Source organism: Coenobita brevimanus, chromosome 47 (assembly GCF_032717465.1).
Source record: "Coenobita brevimanus isolate Jiangsu-jjx chromosome 47, ASM3271746v2, whole genome shotgun sequence".
Taxonomy (NCBI): Eukaryota; Metazoa; Arthropoda; class Malacostraca; order Decapoda; family Coenobitidae; genus Coenobita; species Coenobita brevimanus.
The window spans coordinates 3,237,433-3,256,596 of NC_137000.1; the positions used below are offsets into that span (position 1 = coordinate 3,237,433).

At 42.6% G+C, this 19,164-nt stretch overlaps 1 protein-coding gene across 1 annotated transcript in view; it reads right to left on the reverse strand.

Moving 5' to 3' along the window:
* Positions 1-245: 245 nt before the first annotated feature.
* The window catches only part of LOC145398975 (peptide transporter family 1-like), an 84,402-nt gene continuing 65,483 nt past the window's right edge, over positions 246-19,164 (reverse strand). The window contains exons 11-19 of the mRNA XM_080271707.1: positions 18,174-18,344; positions 17,671-17,799; positions 15,480-15,611; positions 7,484-7,587; positions 7,177-7,317; positions 6,433-6,628; positions 5,637-5,765; positions 2,312-2,419; positions 246-442 (exon numbers count right to left, since the gene is read on the reverse strand). Of these exons, the coding sequence (XP_080127833.1) occupies positions 269-442; positions 2,312-2,419; positions 5,637-5,765; positions 6,433-6,628; positions 7,177-7,317; positions 7,484-7,587; positions 15,480-15,611; positions 17,671-17,799; positions 18,174-18,344 (1,284 nt within the window). The 3' untranslated portion in view covers positions 246-268. The remainder of the gene's footprint in view (positions 443-2,311; positions 2,420-5,636; positions 5,766-6,432; positions 6,629-7,176; positions 7,318-7,483; positions 7,588-15,479; positions 15,612-17,670; positions 17,800-18,173; positions 18,345-19,164) is intronic.

The window sequence follows — 19,164 nt, forward strand, 5'->3', positions numbered from 1 at the left end:
TTTTGCCCGTCATCCAACAAAAATGTCCACTCCCTATATATTTCTTTTGAGATTACATTGGATGACGGGCAAAGTTGTCATACTGACGTCAGAGGTTGACAAATGCATGACGACCCAGGTCGTCATTGGTAAGTCAAAGGGTTAATAAGCTGTATATGAAGAATTCTGTTGTCATAATTACGATGGCCCTTCATATAATAACATCAAAACATATATACCATGAAAACACATGACAAAACTTAACTATAGAATACCCAGATTTCATGGGCTAAAATCTACTTTCATTGTTGGAGGGGTCTTGGTTGTGGTTTCTACTAGAGGGAGAGGTGTCCCTCTGATTTTCCTCTTGGTCTTCATTCACGTACTTATAACGAGCAGCCAGCACTGCAAACACCCCCATATCGATGAACATCAACACGGCAAACAGGAAGAACTCCATTGCCTGAAAGGTAAAACATCAAGCAGGAAATGAGTAGAGACCAGGTATGTACGATGTGGGGAAAAAAAAAAAAATGTTCTTTTCTTCACTTTCCTAAATACAGCATACTGCACAATGAGGTATACATGGATATGAAGATATTCATCATCATCATCATCAAAAGTAAGAACAAAAAACAAAACTTAGTACTGTAAACTGTAATGTTTAGTGCTTAAAGTCACCTTTGTTAGGCAACAAAGCAGATGCCCTGTTTTGTGACATTATTTAGGATGCTATACAGTACAGTGATCCTTGGTCAATGTACATAACTGGTACTGAGCCTAGTGCATGATAACGAAACTGCACAATAATGAATGCACAAAACCTGGGTATTTATCCTAACTGGTACCCCATTTATTAATCCAAATTTTCCACATTAAAACAATTTACACACACTGAATACATACATACTGATAAGGTAATTGTCAAGAACACACGTAGGCATGGTTAGGTTAATAGAAAAGACTGTAATGAAAGAGCATAGTAAGAAAGAAACACATACCATATAGAGTCCTGAGATAGGCTTGAGATAAGGGGTTCTGAGGCTTGGGGATGGAGAGTTAATGATTTCCAACAACAGGAATTGATTCCTTGAAAAGGGCTTCATCTTTGAATCCCTCAAAGCCATCAGAAACCATAAACTCTGCACCATCAATATAGGTAGAAACCAGATCGTGTCCGCAGTAATGATGTTCTTTAGCCAAAATATGCGCAACAATGGCAGGAGTGCAGATTTTCACTTAGCAGTGATAATGGAAACTGCTATAACCATGTACATGATACCCGAGGGTTCACTGTACAGAATACTACCTGTAACTGGCTATACTTCAAGAAGAAGACCTCCAGCTTACAACAGAGAACAGAACTGAACCATTTACAGGTGTGAGAGCTGGCAATGGACAAAGCATGACCAAAGAGGGAAGAGATATATGTTACAAGACAGTAGTTTTCTGCTGCGGCTATCCCTTGCGAGAGAGCTTTTGGTAGAGGGCAAGACATCAGTGGGACTGACAAACAGACAGATATGGATAATAGGCAGACATGGAGAGATAGACAGAAATAGATAAACAGATGATCCCTACCCTGACGTATGGAAGCGAGGCGTGGACCTTGCAAGAAGGGAACAAGTCAAGAGTGAGAGCAGTGGAAATGAGTTACTTGAGAGGAGCATGTGGAGTGACGTGGAGGGACAGGTTGACGAATGAAGAAGTGAAGGAACGTTGTGGGGTAGATGTGGATGTGGTTGAAAAGATTAGGAGAAATACACTGAGGTGGTTTGGACATGTGGAGAGGATGGAGAATGAAAGACTGACTAAGAGGGTGTATGTAGGTGAGGTGGAGGGAGGGAGAGGGAGGGGTAGACCGAGGATGAGGTGGAGGGATGGAGTTGAGAGGTATATGAGGGAGGGGGGGGTGAGTTGGGGGGAGGGGAGTCAAATGGTGGGTGACAGAGTGACTTGGAGGCGTTTTGTCTGCAGCCACCCTTTGCGGGATTAGGGCGTCGGGCTATAGATAGAATAGATAGATAGATGTACAGTATTTAAGAGCTGCTTTTACTGATCCATATTATCATGCCAAGGATAATCAACCTTTCACTAAGCTACTCGTCTAATGCCAGTTTATCAGTTCAAAATATATTCTGTCATGAAAAACAAACTACACCCATCATGACTGACTGGGTCTGATGGGACTACGAAGTAGCTAAGAATAAAAAATAAATTAAAATAAACAAATGAATAAATAAATACAGGTAATAAATAAAAAAAACAAGAGCTCTGATGTTCTGGTGATTAGAAGCACAGCACATCTACAGTAGAATATAAACTACTTTACCTGTCTACTGAAGAGATGTGCATTAGCAATAATAACCACAATGAGGTTACCAAATGACACAGTAAGGAGCCATCCGGCCTGTACAACTGACTTCATACTGCTGGGAGCCTGCAGAAGAAAATTTACATTTAACAACATAATACATTATATACAATATAACTGTCAAGAGCTACAAAGCAGATTGTGCATTGGAATTACTGCAAGCTGCTATTGCATTCAATAACAAATTATATAAAGCTAAGATACTAAAATACACATGCACTCCTTCCATTTGCCCAATATACAATACAATTTTATAGTGAATTCAAACACACAGCCACCATATGCATCCAAAACAGTCAGTCAAACAGCATTTCCCATGAACCCCCACCAAATAATCATCCCACAGAAAATGCCTTTTCTGGCCATGATGTGGCCATTACCTTTCTCTACCTCTGTATCAATATATCATACAACTCACAATCCATTCTGCCCTTTTTGTAATGCCACCTCACACCACAACATACTTACAGTATGCACCTTATGCACCTCACTTTCACACCACAAGCAAACCTTGAAAAAACTGTATTGCGACTTACACAAGGATTACATTCCCAAGGCCTCACGTTAAGTCAAAAATCGCATATAGCCAAAACACTCCACCTAACACTCCATAAATTGTTCCTAAACTTAAATATACAGTATATATATATATATATATATATAATGTAGGTGGGGGAGCTCACCATTATATATATATATATATATAACGTGGTAGGTGGGGGTACTCATCATATATATACTGTATATATATATATATATATATATATATATATATATATATATATATATATATAATGTGGTAGGTGGGGGCGCTCACCATTATATATATATATATATATATATATATATATATATAACGTGGTAGGTGGGGGCACTCATCACATATATATATACTATATCCATCCATCCATCATCCATTCCTACGTTGCCCCATGAGGAGCGTAGGAGCCCGGGGCTAGGCAGTTGGTCCTGACATTTAGGATGAGAGTGACCAACACTCATCCCTGAGTGGCATTACGTGAGCAATAAACCCCAACCATCCCTTGGATATAAACCTTCACCGGCTCAATCCGATTGGAGCACAATAATTACCCACTAAACCACCAGGCGCCGGAAAGAGGTGAAGAGAGTAAGACAGGGTGGAAGTGAAGTTAGCAGGGGAGTGAAAGATAAAAATGGTAGATTACTAGTGGTGAAGGGAGAATAAGTGAGTAGATGGAGAGAACACTTTAAGGAATTGCTGAACATAGAGGATGGAAGTGATGCGAATATAGGTGGCTGGGGAATGGTTGGGAGAAGGAGGGAGGTGAGAAGACAGGAAGAAATCAGTAGGATAGAAGTTGTGGAAGCAATGACGAAAGTTAAATTGGGGAAAGCCCCAGGAATTGATGGAGTGTGTGGTGAAATGTTGAAGCATGGGGGAGAGATAGTAGTAGAATGGATGTGGAAGATGTGCATATTGGCCTGGGAGGAAGGTAGAGTTCCGGAGGATTGGAAGTCAGGTATAATTATTCCCTTGTACAAAGGAAAAGGGGAAAAAGAAGTGTGTGGTAATCACAGGGGCATTTGTCTTCTTAGTATAATAGGAAAAGTGTATGGTAGGATACATATTGACAGAGTTAGGGAAATAACAGAGGAATTAGTTGGAGAAGAATAGGGAGGTTTTAGGAAGGGAAGAGGTTGTGTAAATCAGATATTCATTCTTAGATCTTAAGTGGAAATGTTTCCAGAGAAGGGATAGAAGTTGTATGCAGCTTTCGTGGATTTGGAGAAAGCATATGACAGGGTGGATAGACAAGTACTGTGGAAAGTATTAAGAATATATGGAGTAGATGGGAAGTTGTTCAATGCTGTGATGAGTATGTATGACAGTGCTAAGGCTGCAGTGCATGTGGATGGTGAACTGAGTGAATTTTCCTCTTTGAAGGTTGGGTTGAAACAGGGATGTGTCATGTCTCCATGGTTGTTCAATCTGCACATGAATGGGGTAATAAAAGAGGTACAAGGTAGGGTAGTGGATGTTGGAGTGGCCCTGATGAGAGAGGGTAGTGTTTGGAAACTCCCTGTACTGTTGTTTGCAGATGATACTGTGTTGTTGAGTGAAGATGAAGGAAAGCTGCAAGGCTTGGTGGATGAGTTTGGAAGAGTGTGTAAGAAACGGAATCTAAAGGTGAATGTAGGAAAGAGTAAAGTGATGGTCTTTGAGAGAGGTGAAGTCAGTGAATGTACGGCGAGGTTGGATGGTGAGGAATTGGAAAATGTGAGTACATTTAAGTACTTGGGTAGTGTGATGAGTAAGGATGGAGGTTTGGAGGGTGAAGAGCTTGAAAGGGTACAGCAGGGAAGAAAGGTTGCTGGTTCCTTGAATGCAGTGATAAGAAACAGGGAAGTGAGCATGGAAGTGAAAAAGTTACTACATGAAAGTATTGTGATACCAACTCTAACGTATGGAAGTGAAGCTTGGACATTGCTGGAAGGGCACAAGTCAAGAGTGAGAGCAGTGGAAATGAGTTATTTAAGAGGAGCCTGTGGAGTCACGTGGAGAGATAAGCTGATAAATGAGGATATAAAGGAGCGTTGTGGTGTGGATGTGATAGGAAGCGTTAGGAGGAATACACTGAGGTGGTTTGGCCATGTGGAGAGGATGGAGGGTGAAAGACTGACAAATAGAGTGTATGTGAGTGAAGTGGAGGGGGGGAGAGGGAGGGGGAGGCCGAGGAAGAGATGGAGGGATGGGGTGGAGAGGTATATGAGAGAAGGGGGTGTGAGTTGGGAGCAGGGCAGTGAAATGGCGGGGGACAGGGCGACGTGGAGGCGATTTGTTTGTGACCACCCTGAATGGGATTGAGGCATCTGGCAATAGATAGACAGACAGAGATATATTAATAGTTCAGAAATCATTCTTTACTAGTTCACATTGCAGATTTACATAGGTGCACTGGACTTATTCCAAATGTACTAGAGCATCAAACATTTACTTCATATTTGTTTGATCTTACTGGGCATCATTCGAAACAGTCCAACATACAGTAAGTCCTTGTTATGATTTTTTTTCCTGTTTAGACCACAACAACGTACAAAACAAAAACTGCACATTAAAATTTAATTGCTACCTGCATAGCCGATTTGAGCTTTTTCCACTTTATAGTATGAATGGTATGATAAAAGTTGTGAGATTTTGAAACACACAGCTACCTAGCTTACATCAGGACTTCTTGTAAAGCAGGAGGATCTTACTGGGACCAAATTTTGCGATTTTATTATCCAGCAAATAACTCCTGACCTGTGTAAATGAAAACTGAAGGCCAGTGATGGAGAACATGACCTCTGACACGGTGATGGTGAAATACTGAGGTACCAGCCACAGCATGTGTATTGAATTGGGTGGAGTCACTTCATACTGCTTCACAGTCTGTAGGGGGAATAAAATGGTTACCTGATGATACCTATGTACAAACATATACAATCCACCACTGCCACATCAGGAGAATAGGAGCCCGGAGACAGGCTACTCAGTCAAGACATTTAAGGTGAGTGAGACCAGTTTGTCACCCCCAGTAGCATTATGTGAGCAATAAAACCCAATTATCCATTATGCTTATATCTTTATGGGCCACATCTAACTGGAATATCTTAATCCATTAGACCATCAGGTATCCATTTGTTGGTTATATGGTTAATGGTGTGATGTGCATTTCAACTATACTGTGTCAGTCCAGCTGAGATTCAATGTAAAGCCAGACCCTTTTTTAGAGGAAGTGTCCTGGCCCTTCCTCATGGTAGATAATTACCTATCAAGAATTGCTGCTTGTAGTGAGTGGAGTACTGTACATGTAAAGTCAAACTGCAGCACTGACTAAGTATGTTTGTGTCTAGGTTTGTGTAAGTCCCTTTCTATAAAGTATGTCAACAATTAATCTCTCTCTCTCTCTCTCTCCCTCTCTCCCAGTTACAAATATGGCCCATGAGAGGCCTTTTGAATATAAAGAACACAAATCTTCCAGGTAAAGACTGAACATACTGTACATGATCGACAATCAACAATTTCTATCATAAATAAGAAACAACTAGGTACTTACTGAGGACCTGCTAGTGTTACTCAGAGACTTATGAACAAGCAGGTTGTATACCGCCCCTGCCTGTATCCACAACTCTGTTGCTGTCTCATTCTCTCTCGTCTCTACAATATTCTGCCTTGACAACAACTCATTCTCATCATTTTCTGTTCCATTATTCTCTAGTTCTTGCATATCCCACGGCACCAGCACATTGTACCTGTGAATAAAGAACAATGATACAATTCACTGAGCTCTGCTCACAGTATATCTTTTTCAGAATTACTTGTCGTGTTATGCTAATTAACAATGTACACCCCTGCTCGGCTTGTTTCACTAACAAGCCTCAACTTCCTTACCTAATACAGCATAACATCATCTTGTCCTATGTCTTCCCTGCATTGTCTGACTTTTTTTTTATTCAGTTCAGATATATCCAGTCTTTTCTGACAATGCAAGTTATCTTATATCCAGCCTAGAAAAGGAATGCTATAATAATTTAAAAGTGTTTCACATTTCTGATACCTACCACGATTTGTCTGTGAGTCACTACTTTCCTTGCAAGTGCCTGATATGTCTGTGAATGATCATTCAGAACGGAAGTGCTTAATTTTAATGTACAGCAAAAGACTTGATCTCACTGTGTACTTGATTTACCTACTATATGCCTGAGATGGCCTATGAGTAATGTATGAAATAAGACCTAAAGATCCTTTCCTACTGCAAAAGCCTGGATGAGCCACCTGAAGGGTGTTTAAAGTGCCTAACCTGCCTGGTTGCAGTTCCTGGTATGGTGTGGCTGAGATGAAGCCCTCAGGCTTTTCCTGCATGCAAAAACTGTAGTTTTTTTCAGTCCCCATCACCACCATACACTTGTTCAGGGCTGTCACTGGCACGTTGTACACAACTCTGAAGAAGTTGACATGAGTAAGGCTACGGTAGTTCTCTAATGTGTAAATGATATAACCCATACCAATACTTCCAATTACAAGGGATGTGTACACATGAATCCTGCACTGTAAAAATGATTTGCAAATACTTTACTGCACAAACTCATCCTTGAATAGTACAGTACCTAAGTTTTGGACGTCCAGAGGGTGACTTGTGGTAATCATCAGGCGGCCGGATGTTGACCACTTTCACAAAATCTGTATCTGCTGTTACCAGTATTAAGTGGGCCTGGATGATGGATGATGGTGGTGGTGGAAGATGGCGGTGGTTGTGGCAGTTGGTGGGGGGCGTCAGGTGAGGAGTGAGGATAAAGATGGGCATAATTAACTCAGTTTGTTAGCCACTGTCAAAAACATTTTGTCTGTCTTGGGTATTTCTGTTCATACACATTTACCATCTTTTGAAGATATTTCTTGTTTTCTACTAATGAAACTGGAGCATCAGCATGCAGGCACGCTAAACATGTTCATATGCTACCTTATGCAGCACACATCCGTTACCTGATGAGGTTGCATTAAGGAAAGTGGATTGGATAACAATTTATTGGATACCAGGACAATCATAACATGGACTCAATGGGGGTATGTTTGAGGCCAAGGGATGCAAAAAAAAAAAATCTCTTTGACTGGTTCCTAGACTTCCTCTAAAGCCTTGTCTTACTATTTTGCTTCAATGTGTCAACTATGGGTATGATGAAAAGAGTAATAAAGTGTTGAAACAAGTGCTGGGTCCTGGCTGAGTCATCATCATGGGTCCTTCCCCCAAGGGAGAGGGATAGTCTTATCCCTGGGCACTCTCTCATCATTCTCAGGAACATTTACATCAGGCAAGGGAGAGCGAGGTGGAAAGTAATGTGATGAGGAAGAAATAGTTGAACCAGGGGAGTCATGAGCAAGGGTTGTGGAGGTAGATGCGCATGTGATCAACTGGTGAAGGATTGAGGCTCATCCTCACTGTTGGTTGAGGGCCTTGATTTAAAGGTGGTAATGCTGGGCTGCTTGGCAGCCCTCCACTTCTCCACTAGGAGCTAGTGTAGCTGGTGACAGCCTTGTCCATGAAGGATGCAGACAGGTCACTGCAAGCTGGATTTGGGTCCCTTTCCTGAATGAGGTTTACCAGTTGTTTATCCTCCACTGAGGATCTACAGCGCTTGTCAGAAGTATCGAGCGCCTATGGCAGGGCGCGCAATACTTTGGTGAAAAAAGAATCACCCGTTTTTGGTACTAAAAATTGGGCCAGATGTTTGGGGCGCTAGCATGACGTCACAGGAGCTTGAGGCCTTACTGCACGCTGGTTGGCTCCCGCCTCAGTTGCCTACTGGCTGTGTGAGAGAGAGGAACTCCGCCGCGTCTCCCTCTCTTCTTTCGCCATTTTTTACCTAGCGTCCCGCAGTGTTCTGGCTTTTGCCACTTTGTTATGGTCCCTACCCATGAACTTTCGAGTGAAATCATATCCCAGACCATTGCTCTAAAGGAGGCAGGCCACCCCACGAAGGAAATTAGTGAATTGGTTGGTGTGGCTTGATCGACAGTGCATAGGTGGTGTGCCCGTTTTTGAGTGGAAAATAGTGGTGACATTCCCACAAAGAAACCGCGGTCTGGTAGGCCCAGGAAAACTTCCCCGAGGTCTGTTAATGTTTTAATATGTGCATTGGTGTCTAATCCTCGTGTGAGTGCAAGGAAAATTAAGGAGAGCAACCCGGAAGTGTTTGGTGAGGTTTCTGTGCGCACGGTGTCCCGAAGAGTCCATGAACTTGGTTACACAAGTCACAGGCCTGTAAGAAAGCCTCTTCTTACACGTTACCAGCGACCTCATAGGCTTGCCTTTGCTAACAAGTACCTTGACTGGGGTGAGGACCAATGGTTGTCAGTGTTGTGGTCTGATGAGGCAACGTTTAGTCTTACCTGTAATTGAGGAGCACGGGTGTACCGGTGCAAAGATAGTGACCCGCTTGACCCCCGTTACGTGGAGAGCACAGTTAAACACCCTGATTCACTCATGGTATGGGCTTGTCTCTCTGGTAAAGGTTTGGGGAAGCTTGTTGTGCTTCCCAAGAACTGCAGTGTGAATCAGGACACTTATCTTGAGCTTCTTTGTGATCATTTACCTGAGTCCTTCAAGCTCACAGGTGCACGAGTGTTTCAGCAGGACAGTGCACCTGCTCATCAAGCCAAATCAGTCACCAATTGGCTTCGTGACTGCGAGGTATCATTCATGAAAGACTGGCCAAGCAATAGCCCAGACCTCAACCAGATAGAAAACCTCTGGTACCTCGTAAAGAAGAATCTCCAAGGGGAGGAAGTGAGATCTCTGCCTAAGCTGGAAGCAGCCATTCATGACTCCTGGGAGAAGATACCACTCCAGCACCTCAGGAACCTCGCCCTTTCACTTTCACAATGTCTCAGGTCCGTGAAGAAGCGTAAAGGATACCCTATCAAGCATTAAAGGTAAATAAAATGCATTATATATATGTTTTTTCAATGTTGAAAGGTTTGTTTCGTAGGAGGGACGCAGGGTGCTCGATACTTCTGACAAGCACTGTATCACTGCACTGCCACGTCTAGCATCAGCACAAGCTCTGCCTTGCTCTCCTCCTGAACATGTGCACACTCCTCCAGCATACTCATTAGTTCTTTGCTGGAAAGCTCCTCCCTGTGACTCTCCAACACATCCTGGACATCATGTCTGTCCACGTCCTGGAATCTGGCCTCATGCGACATGTCCACAATGTCCCACCACTCCCCCTCTTGATGATATGCTCCTCTTCCTCCTCCTCACTCACTGGGAACTCAGCGAAGGAGTGGATGCACTTTGGCCACAACTTGTGCCACCCACCGTTCGTTATTGAAGTTGATGCCTCCTTTCATGCAACAGTTATGTTGTTAATGGCAGTGAGGATATTGTAGCCCTGCCAAAACTGCTTTATGCTGTCACACTCATAGGCACTGCTTGCATTCGGCATCTGTTGCATGGTGCGCTGCAGATACAGAGCTTGAAATGTAATGATGACTCCCTAGTTTACTGGTTGTAGTATGGCAGTAATGTTCGTGGACAGAAAGGTGACTTTGATGTTTTCTACTCAGTCACCCATGGAGGCAAGATGGCTCAGCATGTTGCAAATGACAAGCAGGAAGCAGATGGCAATGCTGAATTCCTCAGTGTAGGCACAAAGGGTGGGGGACAAGCAGCTGGCTTCGTAGGGCCAGCATAACACTGAAGTGTTGGGGTTGGACTCTCAAATTACACCTAGGTTTTTCTTGATGTAATCTCCCAATGCATGAGGATTTTGTGCATAGAACACCAAGAGTGGCTTCAGCTTTAAGCTCCCCCTCAGCACTGTCCCCCAGAAGGAGTGTCACATGGTCCTTCACAGCCTTAAAACCAGGTGCCTTCTTCTCCTCTGCCAAGAATGTCATTGATGACGTCCACTTCCAGGACAGCCCCAATTCATTGAAACTGGTGACTTGTTTCGGGCTGTACCCTCCCTGCTCTGTGCGCGCCTTGGGTTCCCTGAAGAATGCCGCTGTGGCTGCAAGGTGAAAACTGATGGCTTTGTCAGCAAGTGACACATGCCACAGGCCAATGCACCCCTTGCAGTGGCTGAACCACACTGGACTTGTCTTGATCACCTCCTTGAGCTCCATAACCAGCTTTTTCTTTACATTAGACTACAAGGAGAGAGTCATGGTACAGATCAGGCTAGAGCCCAGTGGCATGTCCCATCAGTTCTGATCCTGCACTCACATTGTCAGAGGCTACTCCATCTTCTCCATCAATGGGTCTCTAGCCTCCATGATCCTCTTAGCACTGAGGGAGGACACCTACTGCCCTGCAGCTAACATGTCAGCAGACCTTTTGATGATAGAAGAGATGGGCGACTGGAATATCTGCAGTGTGTCAGCAATGCAACTAGCACTCTGACTGCCTTGATGCTGCCTCATGATAACCATCTTCACTTCAGGGTTGATATTCTTCCTTAGGTGATTCACCTCCTCTTCACCAAGGGCAGCACCCTGAGCATCATGCTTTCCAGTGGGGGCAGCACCTCAGTCTGATATTATCACAAACTTTCAGTTGTTTCACAAAAAAAAACTTTACAGCACCCACACTACATGCAAATGATTGTATGTGCTCTGTGATGTAACGAAGGGGAGTGAGAGAAAGACGCAATGTGATCAATTCAAGAGATGAAATCACTGCCACAGGACACGTGAGAAAGAGAGAGAGAGAGAGAGAGAGAGAGAGAGAGAAGGCGAGTGGGGGATGGAGCAGCTCAGTTGTTCAAAAGAGTGGTGGGAGCTATGGGGCTTGGCCAGAAGCGTCTGAACAGGTTTCAGCACACATGAACACTGATGGTCATGTTGGCTCAGACAGGTTACAGTCGGCTTGTGTGTGTGTTGGTGCAAGAGGCGGACTTTTTGTCTGCTACCTTCAATGTTGTTAGAGCAGGACTGATGCATCAAATACTGGGAGATGATCATAACTTACTTTACATCATTACAGTGATTTATCAATTGCTGGGAGATTGGATAACAGGGGTGTGCTGGAATTCTAAATCACACCTTATCCTTGCTCTCCTACTCTTTTCACTCTTAATTCCTGGACTACTCTATTCATGCATAGATGAAAAATGGTGAGAGTCACTAATGTCTATGATAAGACCAAGATTAGAATATGCAGCAGTGGTATGGTCACCACGTCTGAAAAAACACACTGACAAACTAGAAAAGGTTGAAATAATGGCTATGAGGATGACACCGAAATTGAGAGTGTATTCCTATGAAGAGAGATTGAAGATGATGAAGTTTACCAATCTTATGAAAGAGGAGGGAGAGACGATATTTTATTAAGATGTTCAAAGGTGTAAGAGGATTGGAACAGGAGGACAGAGAGCACCTTTTAGTGATGGATACACTAGGACACTGATTTAAACTGAGAATAATTGGGTGTCTTAATCCGCACACACCAGGCAATATTCACCAGTCATCACCTCACAATGGGCAATTTTTCAGAAACTGCTGAAAACTGCTTGTTTTCAAACCTTCATACCCTGCAAAGTATAGAACGTAGGGAAACAAATTAATGACCATTTTACTCAATAACTCTTCCTCTTACGAATGAAAGTATCCCCATGTCTCAAGTTCACAGCGCTGATGAGTAATTACATGAGGAAGAAAACTCACTTTCACCACGAGAGTGACGTGCGAGCAGGAAGTGTTTGTGCGTCTGCCTGCGGTGCCAACTATGGCTTTGCTTTCAACGCGATAACTCACTCCATTACTAGATAAACTAGACACTGTTGCATCCAAGACATGCCTTATGGCATAATCACTGAGCCCTTTTCTAGTATTCTTGGATAGAGGCTTGGCAGGGGCGGATGATGCAAGGGTCCACATAAGGTGGAAACAGAACTGGGAGAGACATAAGAAAACATTATCCTACACCTGGCAGAGTCACAGAGACGACTGAAGTATACTTGCCTCGGGTGCCGGGAGGCTATCCCTACCCTTTGATGATGAGAAATGGCAGCCACTTCAGACTGTGGTGCGAAAACAATTGCAGTTATAGCCGTTACCCGGCATCCCCAATCCATCAATTTCGCATCGAATATAACCCTCACCTGGTGCATAGGGATTAAAAACCTAAATAAAATTTTGCTTCCTTGGCAGATGCATAGATACTTGGAGCAGCCTAGAAAAGGTGGTGGTGCAAGCAAAGAACATTCATGTATTTAAAACTAGATTTGATAAGAGTAGATAAAAGTGCACTACAACTACAGTGGAATCTCCTAAATCACATGATTCTAAATAGCGGATTCATAATATGCAGCCATATCATGCAAGTTTGCAACATCAGTAAATTGTGGAAATTACAAGAAATCTGTGGATGCAACCATCAAAAGTGACTCTTTTCTGATGCCTCGAGTTACATGCGCTACCATTACCTCACATCCACATATCTAGCTGGGCATAAACCAATCTTGGTAAAGCATGGAAATTACTAATCGTATTCAAGCATATCACTAACTATATGCCAATCACAGTGCTTCCTTCTCACACCAAGCACAAAGGTTGTTAGTGTTTGTTGGTGACCAGTTTGATGTAGGTTTGGGGATAAGGGGGACAACATTTCCAAGATGACACATAAGTAACTTTCCCCATAAGATTAGTTATTTCTAAATTGCAGAATTCTCAAATCGCAGCGTGTGCCCAGTCTCATAAGACCACGATTTAGGAGATTCTACAGTAGGTAAATAATAATACTTGCATTCATGCACAGTACTACCTTAACAAAATGATTTAACTGCCCACTTATTTCACTCAAATGCTATACTGTATGCAGTCTACTCTAAATTTTCCACAATCATTCTTAATCCACCCTTTTATACTGAATGTCATTGTCAACCTGACGAAGAGAGTGTATGTGAGTGAGGTGGAGGGGGGAAGAGGGAGGGGGAGGCCGAGGATGAGTTGGAGGGATGGGGTGGAGAGGTATATGAGAGAGGGGGGTGTGAGTTGGGAGCAGGTCAGTGAAATGGCGGGGGACAGGGCGACTTGGAGGCGATTTGTTTGTGGCCACCCCAAACGGGATTGAGGCGTCTGGCAATAGATAGATAGATAGATAGATAGATAGTCTTTGTCAACATTCATGAAGCCAATATACAGCTTTTTTTTAATTCATACAGTCAAGTCACCTATGGCGCGGACTTCTATGCCACAGTTTTCTATGACATGGCAAGGCGCCAGACCCCCCAAAATGAACCATGCGCATAAACTACCTATGGCGTGGGCGCGCCAAGGTTTGAAACGCGCAGGCAAATTCCCCTGGCAGTGCGCACCCATTTGTAAACAAAGAAGATGGTGACCACTTCAGCTCCATACTACAAGTGCTTCAACTGTGGACTTTTTTCTCTCTTATGAGGAGGTTAAACTTCACCAAATTCATTGTGTTAACAAGTGTGTTGGTGGAGGGTTAGTGCCCCTCCCCATAAAACCATTAATTCAAAGTCAAATGGCCACCCCTTACGAGATTATGGCATCTGGCAATAGATAGATAGATAGAAGTAATGAATCATTAAAGATTCTTTGGGTATTGTGACTAGTTTATAGATTTGTTCGTAAAACCGCTATGAATGGGTTGGTGATAAAGCACCAATCTCTGAACTAAGACGAAGTATAATGCCTCCCATTATCATCATCACATATATAAGAATGATTATTAATGTGTTAAATGTGAGTTTTGTTGACACTTGAACATACAAACTTTATCAAATAAACTTTTTCAATCAGTGCCTGACCAGGCAGCCTCTGTCATCTTTAAAGTTTTGGTCAGTCAGCTGATCTATGTCTACTTGGTCGAGCTTTTTTTCATTTGATCTGTAGCGCGTGGTATTGCCCAAGTAGACACAAGGCTGATCACCCTTCTGTTTTTTTGTGCCTACTGTTACGTGTAATACATGCACTGACTGACTTCTTGATTGTGTGGGGAAAAAAAGGGAAAAGTGGGTGAAAAGGGGGACTTTGGGTGAACGTCCTGAACCAAATTCCATTTTTCCCATAGCTTTAGTTATTTGTATGGCACAGTTTTCTATGGCACGGGCATGGTCCAAAACCAAGTAGCCGTACCTTAGGCAACTTGACTGTATATTTCTCTAACATTTTCAGAGTAAATGATTCACCTGCACATCCATTCCTATTTCTATGTCTTATTATACTTTGCCAAGTTTTGTCTCACTGTATACATCCTTGATCTTTTATCATGCCCAATTTTGACAACTTAAACCTTAACATGTCTTCTGCTACCTTTCTCACATATAACCTGACCTACATCAGTCTTCTGCACTACTATAATTCTCCTCTGGTTTTTATTAAATTCAGCCCAAAACTGGAAAAACCCACAATATGATTCCTGAACCAGTCAGACTCAGGAATTAAAGTCCATTACTCTTTTGACCCTGTCCACTCAGCGGTATAGGTGGAGACATGGATGCAAATTTAACTGTTTCATGTCCTAGCCTAGAGAAAGATCGAAGCAGTAAAAGGTTGACTGTCTACCCTAAAGGCCCTTGTATTGTATAGTCAACAGGCATTAACTTATGTCTTCTTCCTCTACTACCTTACCTGCTGTTGTGACAGCGTGAAGACATAGGATGGATGAGCAAATTTAATGCTTCCACAGCCATTATGGTCTAGGTTCACTGTCATGTTGACGTACTTATCTCCAGTCTCACCTATTTTTACATGCTCCACCACCTGCAAGGAAACACTTCATTGTAAATAAACTACATTACAGATATCTCTAAAAAATAATAAGATACTTTCCTCACCATTTTGCACAGTGTGGTTAAAAAAAAAAATCCTGTTTCCAATTAATCAAAGCCATGCCATTTTTTTAAGCCCTTGAATATAAGTACATGTGAGTGAGGTGGAGGGGGGAAGAGGGAGGGGGAGGCCGAGGATGAGATGGAGGGATGGGGTGGAGAGGTATATGAGAGAGGGGGGTGTGAGTTGGGAGCAGGTAATGGCATTTTTAATATACTCTTGCTGATATCAGACGATTTTATCTACCTCAGGAATGCTTTCAAATATTAAAAGGGTTTAATTACTGATACATCTAACCCCTTAATCCCTCCGTGGCCGAAGGCCCGGAATTTTCCTTGCACGCCAGGCCGACGCCGGGACCATTTTTTGAAGTTTCAAAAACTGATTTTTTTTTCTTGCCATATTGAAGAGAAAGTTCAAATGCACCTAACAGTGCAAATCCCAGCTTCCTAGACAAATTTTATGGCTTGCAATGGAGCGCGGAAGTTGCAGAAATATCGGCAACCGATATCTGCTGCCCAGGGGTCTGCTGCAACGCAACTGGGCAGGTGGTGTTATTTTTTTTTTTACCTCTCAAAACAATATGAATGGTGCTGAAATGTTGTGCACAGTAGATGAGATATGATGATATCGAATGATTTCAGTACATAATCTGTTTGGAATGACTGGAAAAAAAAAATTTTATGAATGCTTTTTCACCTTTTTGATATAAAATATGTTTATGGTAGTTTTGAGTTATTTTTTAAGTCATCGTTGTACCCATGCTTGGAAAAGGGAGTGAAAGAGTTGAATTTTCAGTCCTAAATGAGAAAACTGCACGTCCTCCAAGGTTAGACTCTGCCATAGGAGAATAAAGTGGAGGGTCAGATCCGATTAGCAATACGGAAGTTGAGTCGCAACTTCGAGCTCCCACACCATGAGCATGGCTAAAAATAGAATCGTAATGCAGTTTCAGAAGTCTAATTATTACGAATACAGATACAAAGCAGAAATAAATAAGTTTACAGGCGGGGGAAAACGAATTTTTTCCGTAATAACATGTTCATCTTTCTCTGTCATTTTACGTTCATCTTTATCGTTTTACCTTGTTATTTTCGCAATATATATTGCTGTCTCGTAAACAGGGTGGTTGTATGTGTTTTGCAAGGGAGGAAAAAGATTGTATTTTCTGTCTGGGTCGAGAAAATGGGTGTAACTATGTGTTTTTAGGCATGGCCACGAACGAAAAAATCATACATCCACCCGTCATAACAGCAGGCGGTGAACTGACAGATGATATGTGAGAGGGTGAAGTCAAGGTCAGTCTCATGTCCCAGATTTTCATTCACTTCTCGAAGGTTTTCACAGTTTTCTACACGTTGCACTGCATCAAATGATCCAAACCATTACAGCAAACCTGAGCAAATAGGTAAAGATATCAAGACAAAAATGTATTTTTCATTTATTATCATGTCTTTTATTGTATGTGCCTGTATTACTTCATAATCGTAAACAGGTGGTTGTGTGTGTTTTGCAAGAGAGGACAAAGATGATATGTTCTGCCTGGGTCAAGATAATGGGTGTAGTTGTGCTTGTTTAGGCATGGCTAAGAGCTAAAAAATCGAAAATCCACTCATCACACCAGCAGGCTTTGAACTGCTTGATGAGGTGTATGGGAGTGTAGTGTAGGTCAGTATGAAGACATTCAGAACGTTCGTTCACTTCCTTAAAATTTTTGCAGTTTTTTATAGGCCGCGCTCAAACGACGCCTGCGGCCATTGATCGGCTAAACGTCATTCGACGCCGGCGGCCATGGAGGGGTTAATTACTGATACATCTAACCCCTTAAGTTCAAAAAGTTTACCCTAAGCTGAGTAAAGTTGTCAGGAGATAACAAGACTAAATCAAAAAAGATATCCCAAGCAAAAAATAAAATACATAATTAAATAAATAAATGAAAAAAAGGTGAAGCAAAATAAGGACTCTTTGTGTAATAACCCTGGCTGCATACCTGACGTTGCAGTGGAGTGAGAGATGTGTTGGGGGGAAGCCAGGGAGCATCCAAGGTGACTTCACAAGGCAGGGCATTGACCAGGGTCACACGTGCTTCACCACCCATCACCTCAACTGGGTAGGTGCTCTTCAGTCCAGGCACAGAATGTGAAAATTTCAGAACTAACAAGACAGAATTAAGATAAGCTGACTCATGCCATTAGAGAAAAAAATATATCCACATCTGAAAAAGTTGCTTATTATATTTTCCTTGGCATAAACAAACCTCTCTCCACCCTCTCTCCTCTTGTTCTACCTTCCCTGCCTCAACTCTAGACATTTCTTTCCTTCCCCAGTCTCCTCCTCTTCAACTTTCCCTGCCTCACTTCCATACATAACCGACTTCTTCCTTCCATCCCTTAGATGCTCTTCTTCTACCTTTCCTACCTTACCTCCAGACATAACCTACTCCATCCTTCTTTTTTATCCTTGCCTCCCCTTCTTCTACCTTCCCTGCCTTACCTCTAGATGCATTTCCAGGAAGGCTGAGATGAGAAATGCCACACCAGCTAGTGACCCACCTAACAGCATTCTGGTCAGAGGTCGGGTAAGCCATCCTCGCTTACTCAAGCATGGATAAACCCAATTCTCAAATATGGGGATCAGCACCAGGATCAGCAGTGGGTTAATTATCTGCAAGACAGACATTTTTCAGTCTTTTCACCTTCTGTCACATAAGTTTAAAACAGTCTATCCTATCACAGACCACTGAATTATTACAAAAGTAAACAAATAAATAAATTCAACCAATTCAACCACCAAATAACTACTCAGCTTAGTAGTGACTTATAATCTTACCATCCATCCATCCATCCATCCATCCATCATCCAATCCTGCGCTGCCCCATGAGATGCGTAGGAGCTCAGGCCTAGGCAAGTTGGTCCTAACATTTAAGATGAGAGTGACCAGCCTCACTCATCCCTGAGTGGCATTACGTGGGCAATATACCCCAACCACCTCTTGGATATAAACCTTCACCAGCTCAATCCGACTGGAGCGCCATAATTACCCACTAAACCACCAGGCGCCAAAATTTGGTTATATGGTTACCATCCGGCACAGTAAATGGTTTCCTGGTGTACAGGAAACTATTTGGCTTGTCACTCAGTGTAGCGGCATCCACAGGTGGAATGAAGAGGAAAGAATGAAGGAAAGAAAGACAGAAGGAGTGTAAAGTCACCCATAGGTAGAAAGATGAGGAAAGGATGAAGGAAAGAACGACAGAAGAGAATGGAAGGAAAGATGGGTCGAGGAGAGGCAATGCCTGAAAATAACCTAACCTAATCCAAAACCTTGGACAACAACAAAAATATCAACCATTATATTCTCTCTACCATTAACTGATATTATTCTGACAAGGAATGGCTTCTTCCCACACAGGAGTTAGGTAGGACTAAACTAACTGCTCCAGCATGGTGGTCTAGTAGGTTACAGTGCTCTACCCAGGTGGGG